The following is a 19,938-nucleotide window of genomic DNA, read 5'->3' as shown; positions in this document are numbered from 1 at the left end:
GCTCTCACCTTCCCACACGGTGTCCCACGATGTGCTGTCTTTTCTTTTGTTTGTTTTTTTTTATTTTGAAAATAGAACGCTTTAGTATCGTTAAGTCATCCTGGCATAAATATGCCTGCAGTTTAAAAGATATTAGTTAGTTATTTGCGCTCCATTGCCCCGCATGGCTTTGCGAATCCACCAGTGAGGTTTGGTTTGTGTCCCTAATTGACATTCAAGGCATTCAATTTTATTTTCTTGTCTCGGCTTGTTCTAAATGTACCTTCATTGACATTTTGTGGTAGTTTATTTTGACACATTTTATTCTTCTCTTTGACTGCTGCTCTGCTCTTTCTTTTCTCAATCCTGTCTTTCTTTCTCTGGTTTTCTATCCTTTTCTCTTTTTTTTTCTTTGATTTCCTGTGCATGATGCATGTTGGCTGTATGTCGGATGGACCAGTGTGTAAGTTTTCCTTTAAGCTACTTTATTTTCCCTGTTTCCTTCCTTCCTCCGAACCCTTCCGCAGACACATCCATGAAAACTATTGAGTAATATTTTAATCTTCATGTTATCTTCTGGTGAGTGGGTGCCTTTTAATCGAGGAAGTGTTTTTGTGTGTAAAAGAGAGTAAGTGACCGTGTAAATGAATTCATCCGCCTCATTCCGCAAGAATGTTCCTCTCCCACAGCTCTATCTGCGTGCTGAAGGCTATGTCCTGTTGTAGGGCATTAAACTTGGCTTCCCACCCCCTTGTAGAACAGACAGCCTAAGAACTCCATGCAAAACGCACATTGGCTGCCAGGCGGAGAGGAACACTACGGGTGGTGTTTTACACATAATCTGACAGAGTGATCTTTCCCAAGTACATCTAAATGGTAATACACCTGTATTGGGGCTGCACAATATCAGCCTTATAATAAGGCTGTGTTGTTGCTGCTGCCTAATATTTAAATTAGCCTTTTCCCCCCAGAGGTGTTTGCAGGGTGTAGCTCATAACCTTAATATTAGGTTGGTTCCATGTAGGCATTACAATGCAATGTATAGTTATTTCATCAGAATTATGTATACTGGTGCATGGGCAGACCTACCGTACATGGAACAGACCCTCTGTATACCTCTGTGAAAAGGCTCCATTGCAGCATGAATGACATATTTTTTCATTGGTTAAAACTTTTTGGAAACAACAAAAAAAAAAAAAAAAAAATTAGAATAATAATAATCATAATATATATATATATATATATATATATATATATATATATATATATATATATATATATACATACATTTATTTATATTCTTTAATCAAGTGTGCAGCCCTGACTGATCTTTTGTGTATTTTCATTCTTTTATATCCAAATCCCTATCTGACCAAATGTTGAAGACTCACTGACTTCATTATTCCATTCGAAAGCCCCAATCACACCCAGTATTTGCGACAGCAAAATTTTTGACCAAATTCCCAAAATGTGTTTGCACCAGTACCAGCTACTTTACAAGGACACACAATGGAATTTTGCACTGTAGATTCCTGGTGTGATTGGAGGCCTAATTCTGTCCAGTGCCTTGTATCCTATCACATTAAAAGATAATGTCACGTTTTATTCACATCTGTTTTCAACCAACCACGGATTACTGATTTTCGGGGGCTGATTTTCTGCTTCTGGTTTTAATTAACAACTGTTGGACACAAAGAGGACTTTTTGGCCAGAGAGAGAGTTCAGATGCCACTTAAAAGGTCTTCAGTCACAGACAAACATAGCTAAATAGATACAATTTGTGTTACTTAAGGGTCAGGGTACTGCAAGGAAGACATCAGAATTACCTTAAAAAACTAGGGGTGTATTCACACCTATGTAGCTCATTTGGAGCATTTGTTCCGATTCCTGTAACGTTTGCACCCCCTTTGTTTGGACATATGTGAACACAGCAATTGCACTCTGTTCTGGACCAAATCAACCGTACGCTTGAAATCACTCCACTGAGCCGTTTGTTTGCAGTCAGAAAGCAACTGACACAACAAAGCGATACAACTCACTTGCTGGACTGTATACGCTATCCACGATGGAATGCTTCGTTAATGAACAGGGTTGTATGGAGGCGGGTTGCCCAGGTGTGGACTGGAATGCAATACACAACAAGGGGTCACACAATGGCCCATTCAAGGTGGCCCAAGGGGGCCCATTCAAGCTAGCGGGCACATGCCCCACCAGATTTTTGATACCTGGATTTTTTATTTATTTTTACTTTATGTCGTTACTATTATTTTTTTATAATATGTGAATATGATCATTTTATATTATGAGTCAAAAGTATTTTTCTAATTATGTCATAAAGCTTGCAACAGTGGGTACGCACGAGAGCCAAGTCCACTTATAATACACGACTTTGGGCTTTTAAAGTAGTTCAACACCACGTGTTAGTTGTTGAAATAAATAATCCATACAAAATTTCGAGCGGTTTCCAGAAATCCGACTAAACTTCGCAGAAAATTCTGACCAATCACAAAACATTTTGAAAGCGCGTGGCATTTGTTTACAAGTTTCCAAGGTCCAAGTGCAGCATCGTAACATATTATTCCCTGAATTGGAACAAAGCAAACGACCCTAAATACACCCTATGTAATGTTTGGAACGCTTTCTTCAAAGGTCTACTATTCTCTTTGACAACATACTTATGTAATTTAAGGAATCCTTAGATTTTGCTATGTTTTAAGTAAAATAGTTAAAGTCATATTTTCCTAAAAGCTAGCTAATAATGTTATACACACAGTTGTCGACTGGACAGTTCTTTACAAAATAATTAAAAAAAGAGCTTCTGTTACTCTTGTCACTGCTATTGTTACGAAAAACGCCAAAATGCCAGTCCCTGTAAGATGAGGACATGTGGGCGTCTTAAATTGCCTATTTAATTTTCCTGGTGCACAATGGCGAGAGAGTTAAAAAGCGCCAGCAAATTATAGGAAGTTCCAATTCTGATAGAATAAATGGGGGTGTATCATTTTCCTTTCCCCAACTGCCAGGCAATATACTTAAAGGCCTTAAAATATTTATATATAGCAAAACATTTTAAGGCCAGCCAATACAGCAAATGTGTGGGTGCACACTAAAACACTTCATAGGCTTTAAATTATTTGCTGCATTTTAAGTTGGCTGCTCGAAATTCCCCTGTCCTTTATATATAAATCTCTATATTCGGGCTGTCAAACGGTTAAAATGATTGATCGCGATTAATTGCATGATATTTGTGATTTTTTAAATTCAACCGAATTTGCCCCTAAAGGATAGTTTGTTCTACTTAAACAGCAGTGCATCAAATTATAGCCATACTACTCTTGATTATTAAGAAATGCAAAATAATCTTCTTCAAAATATATTTAGTGGCACTTTCACTATGAACAACCCAATGCCTTTGCACTGAGCCTGTTGCAAAGACTAACAAGCCTGTTTACATGAAATCCTATGTCAAGCATGGAAAATTATTCCAGGGAAAACATTTTTAGGGGACACTTAGGGGGCCGCAGAAACCCCTTGGATATAAAACGTAAATAGGTGGTAGTAAAATGGGCGAACAACGTTTGGGCTTAGAACTACTACTGCAGCAGTCCTAGCTGGTATCGCCCCACCCAGTCTCCGATGGGAAGCAGCTACCCTCGCCCTGGCAACAATAGCCCAGAAGAACGACTGGCACATCCTGCACAAAGCCACAACAACACCGGCACCACCATGCAGGCTCAAGTCTCGCCATCCCTACAACAAGGCAGCACAAGAGATGCTACAGTCGATCCCTGACGACTTGTCCAAGGACGCCTGGCTGGCAGCATCCTGGAGACAATCGTGGGAGACAGCTGCGGCATGCTAGTGTGGCGAACCTGAACAGACTGCCGAGCACATAATCACCAGCTGCCCGCTATACAGCCCACCCTCAGAAGCTGGCCTTTTTGACCTAGGACTGGAGACGAGGGCGTGGCTACATGACACCGAGTTGGCCATCTGATGATATACGAAAGAAGAAGAAAGGGTCAAACTCTGAAAATACGTTAATGGTGTTAAATAACGCTGTTTCAACGCGTTATTAACTTGTGTGTTTTTTCTTTTACAGGCCTAATAAATGATAAATTGAACCCTGTATCTCCCATATCTTGCCTAAATGCACTCTCCTAATGTATTTATTGTTTATATATATATATATATATATATATTCGTATATATGGCAGTGAGAAGAGGGCTTTCCCATGCAACACGATTATTGGTTGACATGCCATTGTCATTGTCCGGAAACCAAATGGTTGTACCTGTAATCCAGAATGATTGTATTTCAGGGCAAACTATTGTACGTTCAAACCCAGACCACAGTGCAACCAGAACTGCGTTTGCAACGTATATAAATCTGTGCGGAGGACCCCTCAGCGATGTGATTGGACAGATCCGGAGTCATTTCTCCGGAGCACATTATTGACATAGCTACAAAGATGAATTATAAGGCTGGTTCCAAAACAGTTTCGTACCATTTCACTACGAAGAAGAAGAAAACCCTGAAACTATGACATGTCAAAATGATCGTACATTTAGGGTTTTTTAGAATTATTGATCATACATTGTACAAAGAGCAAAATTATCCTACATCTGGCAACACTGGTCATTGTGTGCTTATTGTACAGCTAACAGGATTCCTCCACTTTAGCGAAGGAAAGAGGAGCGTGTGTCTCATATGAGCCGGGTGGGAAAAAGAACAATTAAAAGGGTCCTGGTGTTCTCCTCCTTCTGCTGTAGGCAGATGTAATTCGCCGCCTGCAAAAAACATTTAAAATGTATTATTTTCAAGTTGGAAAGAAACTCTGCGCTGTAGTCATGGAAACGTGGGGCCATTGTGTATAACAGCGAGTCCTTTTGGGAAAAAAAACAATCTGTCATTCATAGATGGTAGGAAATTGATAATTTTTCACTTTCCAGATTTCATACAATGTTATACCTGTGCGATGTGTTTTGTATTGTATACGGTAGTTTACTACCCCTTATATGTTTTGTTTGTGACAAATATGTGGCACTAAGCCAACCTACAATATATTTGAAATATTTATTTTTGTATATATTTAGTATATGACATATATGTCCTGAAAAAAGTTCTCTTTCTCCCTTGTTCAACCAGTTCAACCAGCCTGTCAACCTGACGTTTACGGACAGCTGGCGGGGTGTGGGGGTGGTAAAGGCCATTTTGTGCTGCAAAATAATAAATAAATGAAATAAAATAGGCCATTTTGTGGTGACGGAAAAGCTCTCAAAAAATGGCCCTGACATCTGAGCATCCTCTCTCTGGTCGATGGTTTTTGTTGATGTTTTTTCCTCGGTCTCCGCTTTCCCATCCCTCTAACTTTTCTTCTTCTCTCCTCGACCTCCTCCCTCTCTGCTGTGCTCTTTCGTCCTCATCTCCTTATCCGTTGAACTTCTTCCGTCTACGCGCGTGTGTGTGTGGGTGAGGGTCATGGCGGTGGTGGTACTACCTTCATATTTTCACCCGTTTTCACCTTTTATTGGCCGTCCGTCCGTCTACCAAGACTGTCACCTTTCATTCTCTGTGTCTTTCCGTTTTCTCTACCTTTCTCTTTGTTATTCACCTCCCCAAACTCACACAAACACACACAAACACACACACACACACACACACACACACACACACACACACACACTTTCGGTCCAGCCTTCTACAGCGCGGCCCCCCTGACCTCAGCAGGCATCATCCCCATCATGCAGTCGCTGTGCCCGGACGGACAGAGGGACGAGTTTGGCTTCCTGCAGTACAAGAACTCCACGTGAGTAGTTGTCATTTGTGATAGCTAGTTACAACATCTAGAATCGTGGACTATGTACTTCATACTACATGTGAGTACTATCGTCCAGCGTACTTTAGTATGTGACTAAAAATAACAATGGCTTCTTGGACATACAATATTGCCATCTAAGTCATTTCCACCAGATGTGGTACGTCAGCCTGGTACTTCCAACAAAATATTTGATGCATACTATGGTTTCGGACATACTAAAAATGATCCCATACTAAATTGGCATACTCAATAGTGTGCTAGTATCCGAATCACAACAAGATAAAGGAGCGTTTCAGGTATCACAAAGCTGCGGGTCTGATCCATGTGATGAAATAGACAAGTTTGCGAGCTTTGAAGGCTCCACCATTTAGAATAACTTCTGTAACCTTTCTGTCCCTTCCTCGGCTAGACTGATTTAAAAAGCAAGTGTAAAGTGTCCTTGTTCTTGCACCGAGCAGGCTTGACTCCTCTATTCGCTGGTGGTGGCGTCGCAAACCATGTTTATCCATTCACCGCCACTCAGAAGTATGATTGAGCTGAAATCAGATGTTCAAGAAGAGTCACATAACACTGTGACTCCTTGACTAGGCCTAGCGTCCTGCAGGCTTGTAGAAATACACATTACCATCGTTAGAAGACTGTTATAGAAAAATATGGGGGACAAGAGCTCTAAAGATGGCACCGTTGGTCAGAAGACCAAGGCATGATTGAAAAGCCCTGTCCCATTAGCGTGACCCAGCTGCTGCAGCGGATCAGTGAGGTGGTGGAGCAGAACCGGCTCTTCAGCGCCGAGAGACCCAGTCTGGGCCAGGAGCTGGAGTCCCTGCAGCAGCATCTGGAGAGCCTCGTCTCCAGCCCCTCAGAACAGGACGTTGACAGCGGCACACAAGGTGTGTGTGTGCGTGTGCGTGTGTGCGTGTGCGTGTGCGCGCGCGCGTGTGCGCGTGCGCGCGTGCGTGTGCGTGTGCGCGTGTGCGCGTGCGCGTGTGCGCGTGCGTGTGCGTGTGCGCGTTGACTGAATGATTATCCGGGGTTTGGGTGTCTGCGAAATGATGAGCTGTTAGCTGTTGTCTGTTTAGGCTTCACTTTGGCCAGTGTGTTGAAGAACCAGTCCACGTTCCACCAGTTCCTTGTCAGGAACCTTTCCCTGTCCGACAACATGGCTGCCCTGCTCCTCGACACACCCATCAGTCTCAGAGAGGTTAGATAACCCTTGCTCTTCCACCTTAATGAACTTTGATAACATAAGGTCAAATAATTTGTTTCATCAGTGTCAAATAACATAAGTGACAAAAATAACATTAGCATTAAATACAATTAGTGACAAAATTTACTTTGGTTTCAAATAACATGCCGTCAGCCGTCAATGTTAGTGTAAGTTAGTCTCAGTGTAAAATTAGCGCTTAATCACAAAATTAATGTATTATTATTATTATTATTATTATTATTATTATTATTATTATTATTATTATTATCATTGTTGTTATAGAATTCATTACTAGTGACAAATTACTATTACTACTACTATAGAAGTAATTTTAGAAGTAGCCAAAACTATTACAACCTCTAGATCTAAACAGTATAAGAAATAAACAGTCTGAAAGGCATTTTCTGTAAGTGAAGTTTCATAAATTTTGTTTTTTGAATTCTGTATGTGAAACGTATGCACATGTGAGGGGAATTAGCCTCACGTTACCTCGGTCTGAATTACAGGTTTACGGTCTGATCTATGGCACGAATTCCCGGGATGGCTCCTCTGCGCCTAGCCAGGCTCAGGGGCCCAAACACAACGGACACAAGGCTGAGGACAGAGTTCTTCACTTAGAGGTACGCTACCTGCCTCCTGCATTTTTTTGGGATTGAGTGGTCTTGTGACTGGGAGCGTGGTGCTGTCTAAGCTATCTTGGTCTTTCATCTGCTTAGGAGAAGCTGCTCTGGGGGCTGCACTCTCTGGATGGGCGCCTCATCCACAAAGCTCTGCAGGATCCCACCAGAGCGACGCACCGTCAGGCCCTGTTCAGGTTCATGTCCCGGGCCCTGGGACTGGCCGGAGTCAGGGATGGCCAGAGGAACAACCTGCAGGGCCTTAAGGAGGTGGAGGTATGACGACCATCCTGCTGCTGATGCTATTCATGCTGCGCATCCACGTGAAACTACACTTCCCCTGGTTCCTTCATACCCAACTTCTCTATTTAGGGCCAGTAGTCCAATCATCTTATTTACAAGTAGCCCTTGTAAATGACGTTACCATTTCTATGCTTTTGTTTGACTAATTTTCTCTGGAATTGACGGTCTATGACAGCAGCGAATGGGGCTTATTGAAATATTGAAGTACGGATTACGACTTTTGCATGTGCAAAAAAAAAACATTTTTATTTTAAGTTAATAATGCAAGTAATCATTTTCATGATGAATTCACGCTCTTTGGACCATTCTGGAGTGTTTCATATTTATACTAATTTTCTTATTCCCCCACACCACAATCGCTACTCGTACCATTAATTGTGATTCTTTGATTAATGTGATTGTGACTTACATGAGCGAAATCAGCTCTACTGTGCTGTGTTCACTCTGCTGAAGACTGCAGGGTGTGCTTGATTGTGATAGTACCCACACCTCTCGTCTTGGACAGGGAGTTCTTCCGACTGGCACCATGCTCGAAGCGCTTACCTGTGGGGAGGGTGGCAGTAGTGAGCTGGGCAGGTTCCTGTTGGTCCCCGAGAGGAAACGAACACTACTGCAAGACTATCGTCGCCTTCTGTGTGATGGTGGAGAAGGCCAGAGGTCTGAGCGGTTCGGGGCGATGAGCCATGTGCTGAGAGATCAGTTAAATCCTCAGAGCGCCATCGAGAAGGTATGCACATTAGAAAATCTATACTTAACATATACGTAAGTAAAATGGTACCTCCTTATGCAGTCGGCTATAACGGAAACTAGGTTCAACTTGCATGATGTGTTTATTGTGGAGATGTTGCGTTTACTTTATTGGTGAGTATGTTAAACACGAGTGATCTATCATTTGGTAAAGGAGTACGATTTGTTAAAATAAGCTTAATCTGTTTTCATATACTTTGGTAAGGGTGGTAACAATTAAGCAATAAGCCCTTGTGCACACTAGCATTTTTTACATACAATCCTGTGGGTGGAAAAAAAGAAAAGCCCATCTGGCATCAACAATTTTAATAGCCAATTAGTCACATAAAAGGAAATGTATCAATAAGATTGTAGCTGATATCTGCTTTAATGAACACATGGCCTAATCTTGATGGTATAGCAGGGGAACAGCTTCTTTGCAACCAGTTGGCTCATCTTCCACTGAACTTTGAAAGCCTTTGTGTTTTGGTGGGTTATTATTCTTTTTACTCTTCTTTTATCTCTTCTTTTGCCCTCATCCAATTTCCCCACCTTTCTCCCCCGTTTGCCACCCCTCAACTCCCAGCTTCAGCTGGCCAACTCCTCAGCCCCCCTCTCCCGGCCGCGCCTGGGCACCCTGATGAAGGACCTGGCCGACGTGGAGCGTCTCCTCCGGGACGTGGACCTCCTTTCTGGCCTGGCACGCCTGCTGCCAAAGGGGGCCTGCAGGGGTCGCAGCCCAGCCCCCGCCTTGGTCCCGGCTCCTGGCCCCTCTGCGTCCAATCTCACCTCCTGGCCGCTAAACTCCACCACCTGTGGCACCAATGCCACCGACGGCCCTGGAAACGGCGAAGGGGACGTGGAGGGAGCAGGTGGCTCGGGGAAGGACGGGGAGGCAGAAAACCCCCGGTCCCAGTTCTCTGCCTTTGTGCAACTTTGGGCTGGGCTGCAGCCGATCCTATGCGGAAACAACAGGCAAGTGGGACAAGAGGCATTGATCTGGGTCCTTTAATGGAACACGTTGTTCTTAGACTCTTGTTGGACATCATTTCTGTGCATTGCATAAGTATTCTCCATAACTACTTTATGCAAACCTAAAAAGAAAACAACAACAGAACCTGTTTATCCCACACCTTTATTGCATACAATTGCAATGTTTCTAATCTATTAAAATCAATTGAAGAAGTTAAGACAATTAAGAGAAAAAAAGATAAAACAGTAGTTTAAAGGTGCTCTCGATTGAATAATTTGGAAAAATGAAACCATTAAAGACGCAATGTAAATAAAATAATAAAACTGAAAGGTGAAGATGAAAAAAAACAATTAAAGGTTGAATTAAAAATGAAACTGACCCGTAGGATCATCGAGCCAGAGGCTTTGAAGCAGGGCAACATGAGTTCCCTGGGCTTTACCAGCAAGGAGCAAAGGAATCTGGGCCTGTTGGTGCATTTGATGACAACAAATCCAAAGATTCTCTACTCCCCCATTGGTTCCCAGGTGGATAAAGTGATCCAGAAGGTTAGTACTGGTTGATCAGTGGATTTCAAAACCAAGGTTCGAGACCCCCTGGTGGGTCACAGTGTAGGGCCAGTTTGCTGACACCGTGGTGACAAACACAGTACTGCGGAAGTAGATATTTATTTTTGGTCTTCAATAATATTTGGAAGGTCTAAGTTCAAAAGTAAGTCACTTTGGTCAAAGCATCTGCTAAATGATGTAATGTCATGTAATGCAATGCAAATTATAATTATTAAACATAGACAAAGAATGCATGAGGGAGCAATATGAATAACAGTGGGCCAGGTATACCACTAGATAATACTTGCGCATTATCTAGTGCTCCAAATTGTTATTTAGTATGTCTGAAGCCATAGTATGCATTAAATAGTATGCGAAGTGCCAGAATGACATACTACATCTGATGAAGACGGGCTATGCTGGAAAATGTATATGATGACGTGGAAGAAGCCATCATTCGTTTTAATTATATACGAAAAAATATTGGACAATAGTACGAACATGTCGTACACCACCTGGAGGCCAGATGAGGAATTAGAGAGAGAGAGAGAGAGAGAGAGAGAGAGAGAGAAAGGGGAGATGACGACATGGCTGTGACAGCAATTTGAATTATCTGAGGAGCCACGGAGTGAACGACACTTTGCAGGAATGGTTTTGGGATTTATATCCCAAACACCGGGCATTTATCCTGACCGGTAAGCCACTAAGTTCACTTCTTAATTGATGTGTCTCTGAACCTGGGGGTCTATGTGTGCTACTGGGTTAGCATGCAGGCCGATCGATTTTCTTTAAGTTCAAATGGGTTACTACAGATTTTCTTTCGCCAATGTCGCTGTACTGTAGATCCCTTATCTCAGTGAGTGGACTGAATACCACGAGGAGAGAGCAACGTGAGCTAGATAAAAGGGGTTCATAGAAATCCATAGAAATGGCGAATGGGCAAATGACGGATTTCATTAACACATGTGTAATGTATCGTAACACCCTCACCAGGCCAACGAGACGTTCGCGTTTGTGGGGAACGTGACTCACTACGCCCGGGTCTGGCTCAACATCTCTGCCCAGCTCAGGACTTTCCTGGAGGAGGACAAGCTTCACAACCACCTGGCGTGGCTACAACAGGTACATTTAATATAATCCCACTCAAGATTGTTTATGATCATGAACCATATTTGGCAGGCAGCAGTGTTCAAGTTTGGCCCTAATTTGAAATATTCCTTCCAGTTGTCCCAGGAGCTACGAGGGAACCCTGAGCTGCTGAACACCACCGACAGTGAACTGATGCAGGGCCTGCTGGAGGGTAACTACAGCCTCCCCAACACCTCCACCCTGCTAGAGCAGCTGGACACCATCGACAACGCCGCCTGCGGCTGGACCCATTTCATGTCTAAGGTGTGCAGCTGTCGGTCAACCTAAAACCACACAAAGTCCATCTGTCACTTGAGGAATGGGGGATAAACCACAATATCGTCCATTGTCTTTCAGTGCTACTGTATTGTCATGGAATTGAGATGTTTCTTTACTGTTTTGGAGTGAAGAATACATTTTTGAAGTCACTGATGTGTATTTAAGTCTGTTGTCCGAATTTTGGTCCTATACACTTTGCATTTCCATACAGTTACGTATATGCCAATACTGATGATGTGTTGAGTGTGAGGTTGAGTGTTGAGCACATGATGTTGTCATGGTGTCACCATCATCCGAATAACCCCAAAAGAATCAGTCTGAAAATATCTTCATGTGCAAGGTTTAAACAAAAGTCTTCACTGAGATGAGACTAATAAAAGGGATATTGATTGTGCATGAAAAGGCACTCCAAGATCCAATCAAAGACAGCCGTGCCCCCAACACTGTACACTGTACACCAGAGCCAAGGTTGGGGCATTTTTTTGAGGCGGAAGCCCTATTGACGGTTTGGCCCAGACAGGAACAAGCATCGAAACAGTATCCCATCAATACAGGCGCAAAACAGCCACACTGCAGTGATACAGATTGTGAAGCCTTCCCCGCAACAGGAACAAATTGTGCGAAGAATAGGTGCCCCATTCCTAAAGATTAAAAAGTTTACTCGGCTGTGGAACGTTATCGCCGTCTCTGGTCTTCTACCTCACTGGACTGCTCCACTAGTGAGGACAGGTCCAGAACCAGACGGACAGGGGGACTGCCACCGGGTCGATTTCTCACTGCAACCAAAAAGTATCCTCAGTTTAAGAAAGTTGGAATGGGTGATTCGGGGTGGACATGCAATCTGATAATTCTCATCTTCAAGATATCTCCTTGTACTTCTAGGTCAGCGTGGATATCTTCAAGGGCTTTCCTGATGAGGATAGCATCGTCAACTACACCCTAAACCAGGCCTATCAGGACAACGTGTCTGTGTTCGCTAGTAAGTTAACAGATTTTGGTTTACATAAAGATGCTGAAACATCTTTGAGGGACAAACTTAGATCGGGCCGTCAAAGATGTTTCAGCCTCTTCATTTACCCTATAATTTCTTAGCCTAGTTAATTAATTTAACTAGTCCGACAATGGATCCGACTGTTGAAACTCTGCCCCTGGTGGCCACTGTAGTAGTGGATTCATTTAAATTGATGATTTAAAATGGGAGAGCTTGGTCTTCCCTATCGTCTTCTCCACTACAACAACATGATAGTGGGCAGTTTGCTCAGCTGGACATTTACCATTATTAATGAATGAAACATAGTTGAATATAGAGATTTATTGATAGTGAATATGGTGACCCCTAACTAGGGATGATTAGTCGACTAATTGATTAGTCGACTTATCATAGCAGTGATGTAGACTATTGATTTTTTCAGTTGACTTCCATCAATCCATCCAATCCAATTGTGAGTTGAGTTACACCTCTTTGTTAACACTTGCTTCCAGGCGCAAGTAACATAAAGCACACGTCATAAAATATTGCTTGGCGATATTTCTCATTTAATGGATTATTACATAAACATTAGGCCATTTGCTACTGCGCAGCAGCAACATAAAGTGAGGGTGAATTAAAGTTTGCATTTTCAACTTTGCAACATAAATTTATACTGTGGGCACATTATTGCAGGGAAAGGTTTAGAGTTCAGAACCGTTGCTTGATACCGCGGTACACCTTAAAACGCTATACTGTTACGTCCCTAAGTCACATCAAATCATTATAAATAATGTTATTTTTTTGTAGTGTAATAAATGATTTCATACAAGTTCATAGTTAAAAGAAATGCTTGGGAGCCGTAAGAGCCAAACTTTTCAACACTACTGCAAATGCATCTGTTCTCGTCCGCCCACTTATCAGTGTCCGCTCTGTATGTTCTTCTTTAATCTGACTTTTTTTCCTAATTCTTCTCATCATCACATTATCACAGCACAATGTTCCGTTTACCATTATTATCTTATCATTGATATCACAATCCAAATCACATCCATAATGTTAACTACTCTCATGGATCGTGACTAGTGCATACCAGCACTTCTCACAAGCTGCCAGTCTCTGTTCTGCCCTCTCAAGTGGACAAATCAAGTTGTAAAATCAAAAATATCCCTTTTTCATAAAATAATATTTTATTGAAATGGTGCACAGCTTTTCTTTAAATTATTATTATTGTACAGTAGTAATATAATTCATCTACCGTGGTAACTGTTTTTTTTTTACCTGCGGCTGAGGTTATGATCTATGTTGGGGGGTTGGGGTGATGATGTCACAACTAGTCGACTAATCAACTGAATTTCTTGTTTCTCATCGACCATTAAAAATAATTAAAATGCCTATTTCTGGACCAATGTTAACGTTAATAACATAATTGTTTTATATCTTACTTAGTTTTATACCAATTTTCACATCAGCTTGACTGGCACCATTGGCTTTCAGGCCACAGCTTTTAACAGGCGGTTTCCAACTCTCCATAAGAAATGACTGATTCATTGATTCATTTGACATGAATTAATTTGTCAGTGGCTTAACTGAATAATCTCCTGTACTGCCTCGTTTCCTCAGGTGTGATTTTCCAGACCAACAGAGATGGCTCTCTGCCCCCCCACGTCATCTACAAGATCCGCCAGAACTCCAGCTTCACAGAGAAGACCAACGAAATCCGCCGCGCTTACTGGCGACCGGGGCCAAACACGGGCGGGAAGTTCTACTTCCTCTACGGATTTGTGTGGATACAAGGTGCGCGTGACGGGAATCGAACACCCATCACCAGCGAGCCTTTGAGTGTTGCAAATATATTCGTGCAGCGAAATTGATAGGATTAATATATAATGCATACAGGTGCACGGCGTTTTAAAAAGAGCAATGTGCAGATCGGCAAAAACACCCACCATAAATCAAGTGGCAAATGCGACGCTGTCGGGAGGAAAGCGAAACGGGCGTTGTGGAGCGTGTTTTTTTTTAAGTTTGTTTGATTAGGGTTAGGGGGGACTTATGCTGTTAAGTTGCTTACCACAGCGAATTCCTGAAGTCAGTGCACCTAGGGAAGAGGCCAGCGTAGGGCTGCATACAAAGCACTTTCTCCTGGTCACAAGTCATCTTTTATTCAAGAGGCGGAGGAGGAAGGATTTTCGATTTGGAGTCGTTCAAATAACACATTGAGCCTGACAGTACAGTTTTGTTAATAAGTACAGAGAGATCAACTTGGACATAAACTGCAGTTGATGTCGCAAAGTGCTGTTCAGGGCACTCTCCATCATCCAATGGTTTTCATTGGGCGAGAAAATACAAGAAAAACAAACAAAACCCGAAAAGGTCTTTTATGTGATTTATTTTCAGGGTTCACCGATAACTGTCGCCGTAGTTTGCTCCGGGTTTAGTCACTTCTAATGACAGCTATTTGAGAAATCCGATTCTACAGTCGGGCTCTCTCTGGATCGCTCAACTTTTAGGCCCTTCAATGCATGATGCCCTCTCTCTCCGCTGTCCCCTTGTCTCTCAGACATGATGGAGAGAGCTATCATCAACACGTTTGTGGGTCATGATGTGGTGGAGCCCGGCAACTACGTTCAGATGTTCCCCTACCCCTGTTACACCAGAGATGAGTAAGACCATTTTTTAGGTCCATGTGAGTGTCTGTGTTTGTTGACTTTAGGGATGCACAAATACTGATACCAGACTCAAATAGGGCATCTTTATCGGATAGTATCCGCCATACACAATGCCTATATCAAACATGGGGTATACATTAGGAAAATAACTTGAATTTCTGCTTAATTAGGAAAAGGACAGGCAAAGAAAAGCATTGTTAGATGTCTCTGATGAAGAAAAAAAAAAAATAGTGCCCAAACTAACAAATTGCAACTAAGTGGCAATCCACTCTGTCCCAGAACTCCCAGAATTGCATTCAAAATGGCAACATATTTTTCCAACATTACCCTCGTCTTGGCTCTAGGATGGCTTCTTTCTTTTCTTGAAATTATTCCTTCGTGATCGATTGATTTTTAAATATTCTTTCTTGGTGACCTGTGGTGATGGGGATAGCTATTGCTGGGAAAGACCATGGAAACAGCGCACAGCATATAGATAAATAAAGTATCGAATATGAGATCTTTTCAACTAAATAATCTTACGGATTACCACTTGAAGACAAAACTGTTATGGACCAAGTTTTAATACCCTACATCTGAGGATAGTTCAATTTTCTGGCTCAGATGGTATCGGTTAATCCCTCACTGATTCCCACGTGGCTATTTTTTTCCTCTTTCTCCAGCTTCTTGTTTGTGATCGAGCACATGATGCCGCTGTGCATGGTCATCTCCTGGGTCTACTCGGTGGCCATGATGATCCAGCACATCGTTGCCGAGAAGGAGCACCGCCTCAAAGAGGTTGGGACCACCTCTCTGTCTGTCTGTAAACTCTCTCTGCTCTATATATGTTGGACGCACAAATATCTCACTCACGCTGTACCACCTCACTTATGCCTCCTGAAAGCAGAAAGAATTTTGTTTGTATTTTTGCTGCAGTGTGTTCCTTTAATATCGCCTGTTGATTTTTTACTTGAGAGCCAAAGTAGAAACATGTTTGTTCACCAAACAACATGCAAATGGCGGTATAGCGATTTTAATATGTGATCATTTAAAGGTGATGAAGATGATGGGTCTGAACAACGCAGTCCACTGGGTGGCCTGGTTCATCACGGGCTTCGTACAGCTCTCCATCTCTGTCACAGCGCTGACGGCCATCCTGAAGTATGGCCGTGTGCTATTCCACAGCGACCCCTTCATCATCTGGCTCTTCCTCACCATCTACGCCGTGGCCACCATCATGTTCTGGTGGGTCCCACCATCAGTGGTGGACTGGTATTTTCCCGGTGGGCCAGTGCACCTTGAGGCCGATATAAATCAAAATATACATAATTGTCCAATGGCTGGACCATAAAGCAGAGACAGTGGCCCATTGGTTCATTTTCTATACTGACACTGTGCAGCCCCAATCACATCTCTTACTACCCCCCCCTCTGTCCTCTGTTTCTTATGTCAGATGCTGTGGCTCATTGCGCCGCAACAGCATGAGTGATTTTTAACGGGGAGACTTTTTTTTGTCCATAATGAAGTTACAAATCACACGTTTTTCTCCCTTCATTTTATATTTCTTAGCTTCCTGGTGTCCGTGATCTACTCCAAGGCCAAGCTGGCGTCAGCCTGTGGGGGCATCATCTACTTCCTCAGCTACGTGCCCTACATGTACGTGGCAATCAGGGAGGAGGTGGCCCACGACAAGATTACCGCCTTCGAGAAGTGCATCGCCGTAAGAACCCTTATTCCCGCCATCATTTGGCATATGTTAAAGAAACGATCGAACATTTACACTTAAGTGCCTAGGTCCCCAGATACACCTGTCCCTGACTGCCTGAGTGCCTAAGTATACCTGTGTGCCTAAGTATACCAGTATTTGTTGGGTATACAAAGTCTGATCAAAAAGAAATCGTACCAATAGGATCTTTTTTTTTTTGCATGCAGAGGATTGTCATGTTGCAGAAGGCAATAGAGTTATCCTTTTTGAATTATTAATACAGCTGGGTATTGGGCAGCATCTCACGACTCGATTTTGATACAAAGGCTCACAATTATATTCTATGTGATATCATTGAGATAGCCCACATTTCGATTCTATATTGAGATATAGACATTTAATACATAACATACATACATAACATAACTAAACAATTGCTAACAACTTTTTGAGTATACAAATATTTCATGGAACCAATTCAATTTAATAGAGGAATTAAATATTTAAATTCATTCATGACTGTGGTGGCATTTAATTTGAGAGGGAAATGGTTGCATAACTTCCAAACAAACACATTTTCAAATGGAAAAATCTGATATGAAACAGTACAATTTAATTGAATCATGTGTCGATTTAATAACGAAAGCCCTAATTATTAAACCATCAAATCAAATGATTAAGTTATAAAAAATGTTGAACTGGGTCCTCATTAGTAAACGACTGTTTTAGCCTGAGGCACACTATCTAGTGAACAATATCTACAGAAAAAATATATTATTATATTTTATTTATATATATTATTATATACACATATATCTTATCGAATATGGAAATAAACAATTTTTATTTTTTTTATCAAAATCACCCTACTGCAGTCTCTAATGTCCACCACGGCTTTCGGCCTGGGCTCCAAGTACTTTGCCCTGTATGAGGTGGCGGGCGTGGGCATCCAGTGGCGCACCATCAGCCAATCGCCTGTGGAGGGCGACGACTTCAACCTGGGCCTATCCATGATGATGCTCATCATTGACGCCAGTGTCTACGGCGTCCTCACCTGGTACATCGAGGCTGTGCACCCAGGTGGGACCATGCCACTCCTCCCTCCTTTCTCTCTAATATCATTATTGTTTTGCTTCTCATGCTGCATTCACATGGAACATGGTATATGGGAGACAGCAAACAGAACTTTCTGAATGGCAAGGGGGAGATACCATAGTGTGGTACCATCACCACGCACTATACAAAGACTAAAATAAAAAATATTGAACTAAATAATTTTGTTTCTGTTTTTATATGTTAGAATTTTTCTTTAAAAATGCAGCTTACTATTAATATTTTATTACAAGCTTAAAGCAGAACTATGTAACTTTTGGTTTTTGGGATTTGGCGCACCTACAGTGCAATTGCACTTTTACACCACTGTCGTAAAACTCAGTCCAGTGTCTGAAAATAATTTATTTTCAAATCTGAACCTTATCAGGATCTGACCGATAAGGGACTGACCTTCTTCTTTGTTTCTTCTTTTCTTATCGGTCACGTTTCAATAAGAATCCATTTCACAAACGTGAATATAATGTACACCTATGATACAGCGCCCGTTGCACGGACCTTGCCACTTCAGCGAGCACGGTTCGAGAGAGGGCGTGGGAATCGGCCCCCTGCCACCGGTGTAGGTACCAGATGTGCTCGGCCTCGCAGATTGGCTTGCACATAGCAGTCAGAGTGTGAAACAAACCCCGAGGCGCAATGAAAGTGAGGGCTGATGTGCGGGGATGGCAGCACTACTGGCCCATCTCATCCGCTCCATTGGGGAGTTGGAGTGGCTACGTTTTGTATGAGCATTATTACTGGACATTTTGATCGGCAAGTTTATAATTTACGTATGTTTTTGGGGTTTTTTGGCAAAGAAATGGTAATTACCGGAGCCACACATCAAAGGAGTGACGTCGTGCCGTGAAGCGTAAGAAGTTATATAGTGCAAGAACAGGCATTCGGGGGTTGGTGGGAATGAAAGAGGTGCCATTCTCTGTATTACAGGTCAGAACCATCAAAATGATTCTGTGATGCTGTTATTTTAAGGTAAAAAAAAGTTACATACTGTAGTGTTGCTTTAAATGAATGTTAAATTAGCCTCCAGAACTTTACACAAGCCTGCTATAAAGCATCATATTCATCTCCAAGCAGGTTTGACAATAGATTATTTAGTATTATGGATATTTATAGACATTGTTATGCGAGCCTATCTATAGAGGTCTCTTTGCTGGTGTGTGATTGATGATCTGTTAACTGAGTGAGTGATCAATGGCTGATCACCTGGTTTCCACTGGCAATTTAATTATTAATTATTCGTATTTAATCATATTATTTTATAAGTGTGGTGTTGGGATGGTGTTGTTTAAGCAGCCACACCTGTCCTGGGTGTAGGTAATTGGGCCCAGAATCAGTGTAGTTGACACCTGTTGCTCGTTGATTGGTCTAAAGAGCAACAGGTGTCCAATGCATTTCGTCCTGATTAACAGTCCTAATACCGTAACATTAGATCAAAAATTTTACATTCTTTGATCAAACTGTAGAATTCTCTTCCCTCTCTCTTGTCCCGTAGGAATGTACGGGCTGCCTCGCCCCTGGTACTTCCCTCTGCAGAAGTCCTACTGGCTGGGCTCTGGCCGCGTGGAGACCTGGGACTGGCCGTGGTGCGGCAGCGGCTCCGCCAGGCTGAGCGTGATGGAGGAGGACCAGGCGTGCGCCATGGAGCACAGGAGATCTGGTAAAGGGTGTCCCTTTTCCCACCGACAGCCCTGTTTCAGAAACCAATCCAATCTGTAGCTTTTTAACATTGTAGACTTGGGCCGTTGATTTTGAGGTCATTAGAACAAATTTTTTATAGAATGTTTGTGACCCTGTGTTGGAGTGGCATCCACTTCCACTTCCACGCCAGTCCACTTCAATCCAACATCTTATTTGAAGTTATAATTATATATCGTGATTATTATTAGTATTACTACCATTGGTACTCCATGCTTGACCCCTAATAATAAT

General features: G+C 42.3%; 2 protein-coding genes across 2 annotated transcripts in view; both read left to right on the top strand.

Annotated features, from left to right (window-relative positions):
* The window catches only part of LOC307233102 (ATP-binding cassette sub-family A member 2-like), a gene marked incomplete at its 3' end in the record, with an annotated part of 39,865 nt that extends 32,201 nt beyond the window's left edge, over positions 1–7,664 (top strand). Inside the window, exons 3-6 of the mRNA XM_080004315.1 lie at positions 5,678–5,789; positions 6,531–6,691; positions 6,881–7,002; positions 7,515–7,664. Of these exons, the coding sequence (XP_079860441.1) occupies positions 5,678–5,789; positions 6,531–6,691; positions 6,881–7,002; positions 7,515–7,664 (545 nt within the window). The remainder of the gene's footprint in view (positions 1–5,677; positions 5,790–6,530; positions 6,692–6,880; positions 7,003–7,514) is intronic.
* Positions 7,665–7,811: 147 nt separating this feature from the next.
* abca2 (ATP-binding cassette, sub-family A (ABC1), member 2) overlaps positions 7,812–19,938 on the top strand; it is a 59,515-nt gene continuing 47,388 nt past the window's right edge. The window contains exons 1-14 of the mRNA XM_080003409.1: positions 7,812–7,901; positions 8,434–8,655; positions 9,241–9,629; positions 10,013–10,172; positions 11,166–11,294; positions 11,397–11,564; positions 12,462–12,558; positions 14,170–14,343; positions 15,107–15,209; positions 15,878–15,992; positions 16,249–16,439; positions 16,764–16,914; positions 17,775–17,979; positions 19,502–19,666. Of these exons, the coding sequence (XP_079859535.1) occupies positions 7,827–7,901; positions 8,434–8,655; positions 9,241–9,629; positions 10,013–10,172; positions 11,166–11,294; positions 11,397–11,564; positions 12,462–12,558; positions 14,170–14,343; positions 15,107–15,209; positions 15,878–15,992; positions 16,249–16,439; positions 16,764–16,914; positions 17,775–17,979; positions 19,502–19,666 (2,344 nt within the window). The 5' untranslated portion in view covers positions 7,812–7,826. The remainder of the gene's footprint in view (positions 7,902–8,433; positions 8,656–9,240; positions 9,630–10,012; positions 10,173–11,165; positions 11,295–11,396; positions 11,565–12,461; positions 12,559–14,169; positions 14,344–15,106; positions 15,210–15,877; positions 15,993–16,248; positions 16,440–16,763; positions 16,915–17,774; positions 17,980–19,501; positions 19,667–19,938) is intronic.

The sequence above is a fragment of the Zeus faber genome (genome assembly GCF_960531495.2).
Source record: "Zeus faber genome assembly, chromosome: 7".
Taxonomy (NCBI): Eukaryota; Metazoa; Chordata; class Actinopteri; order Zeiformes; family Zeidae; genus Zeus; species Zeus faber.
The sequence above is the reverse complement of the archived record's forward strand: the minus strand, read 5'-3'. Positions and strand labels throughout refer to the sequence as shown.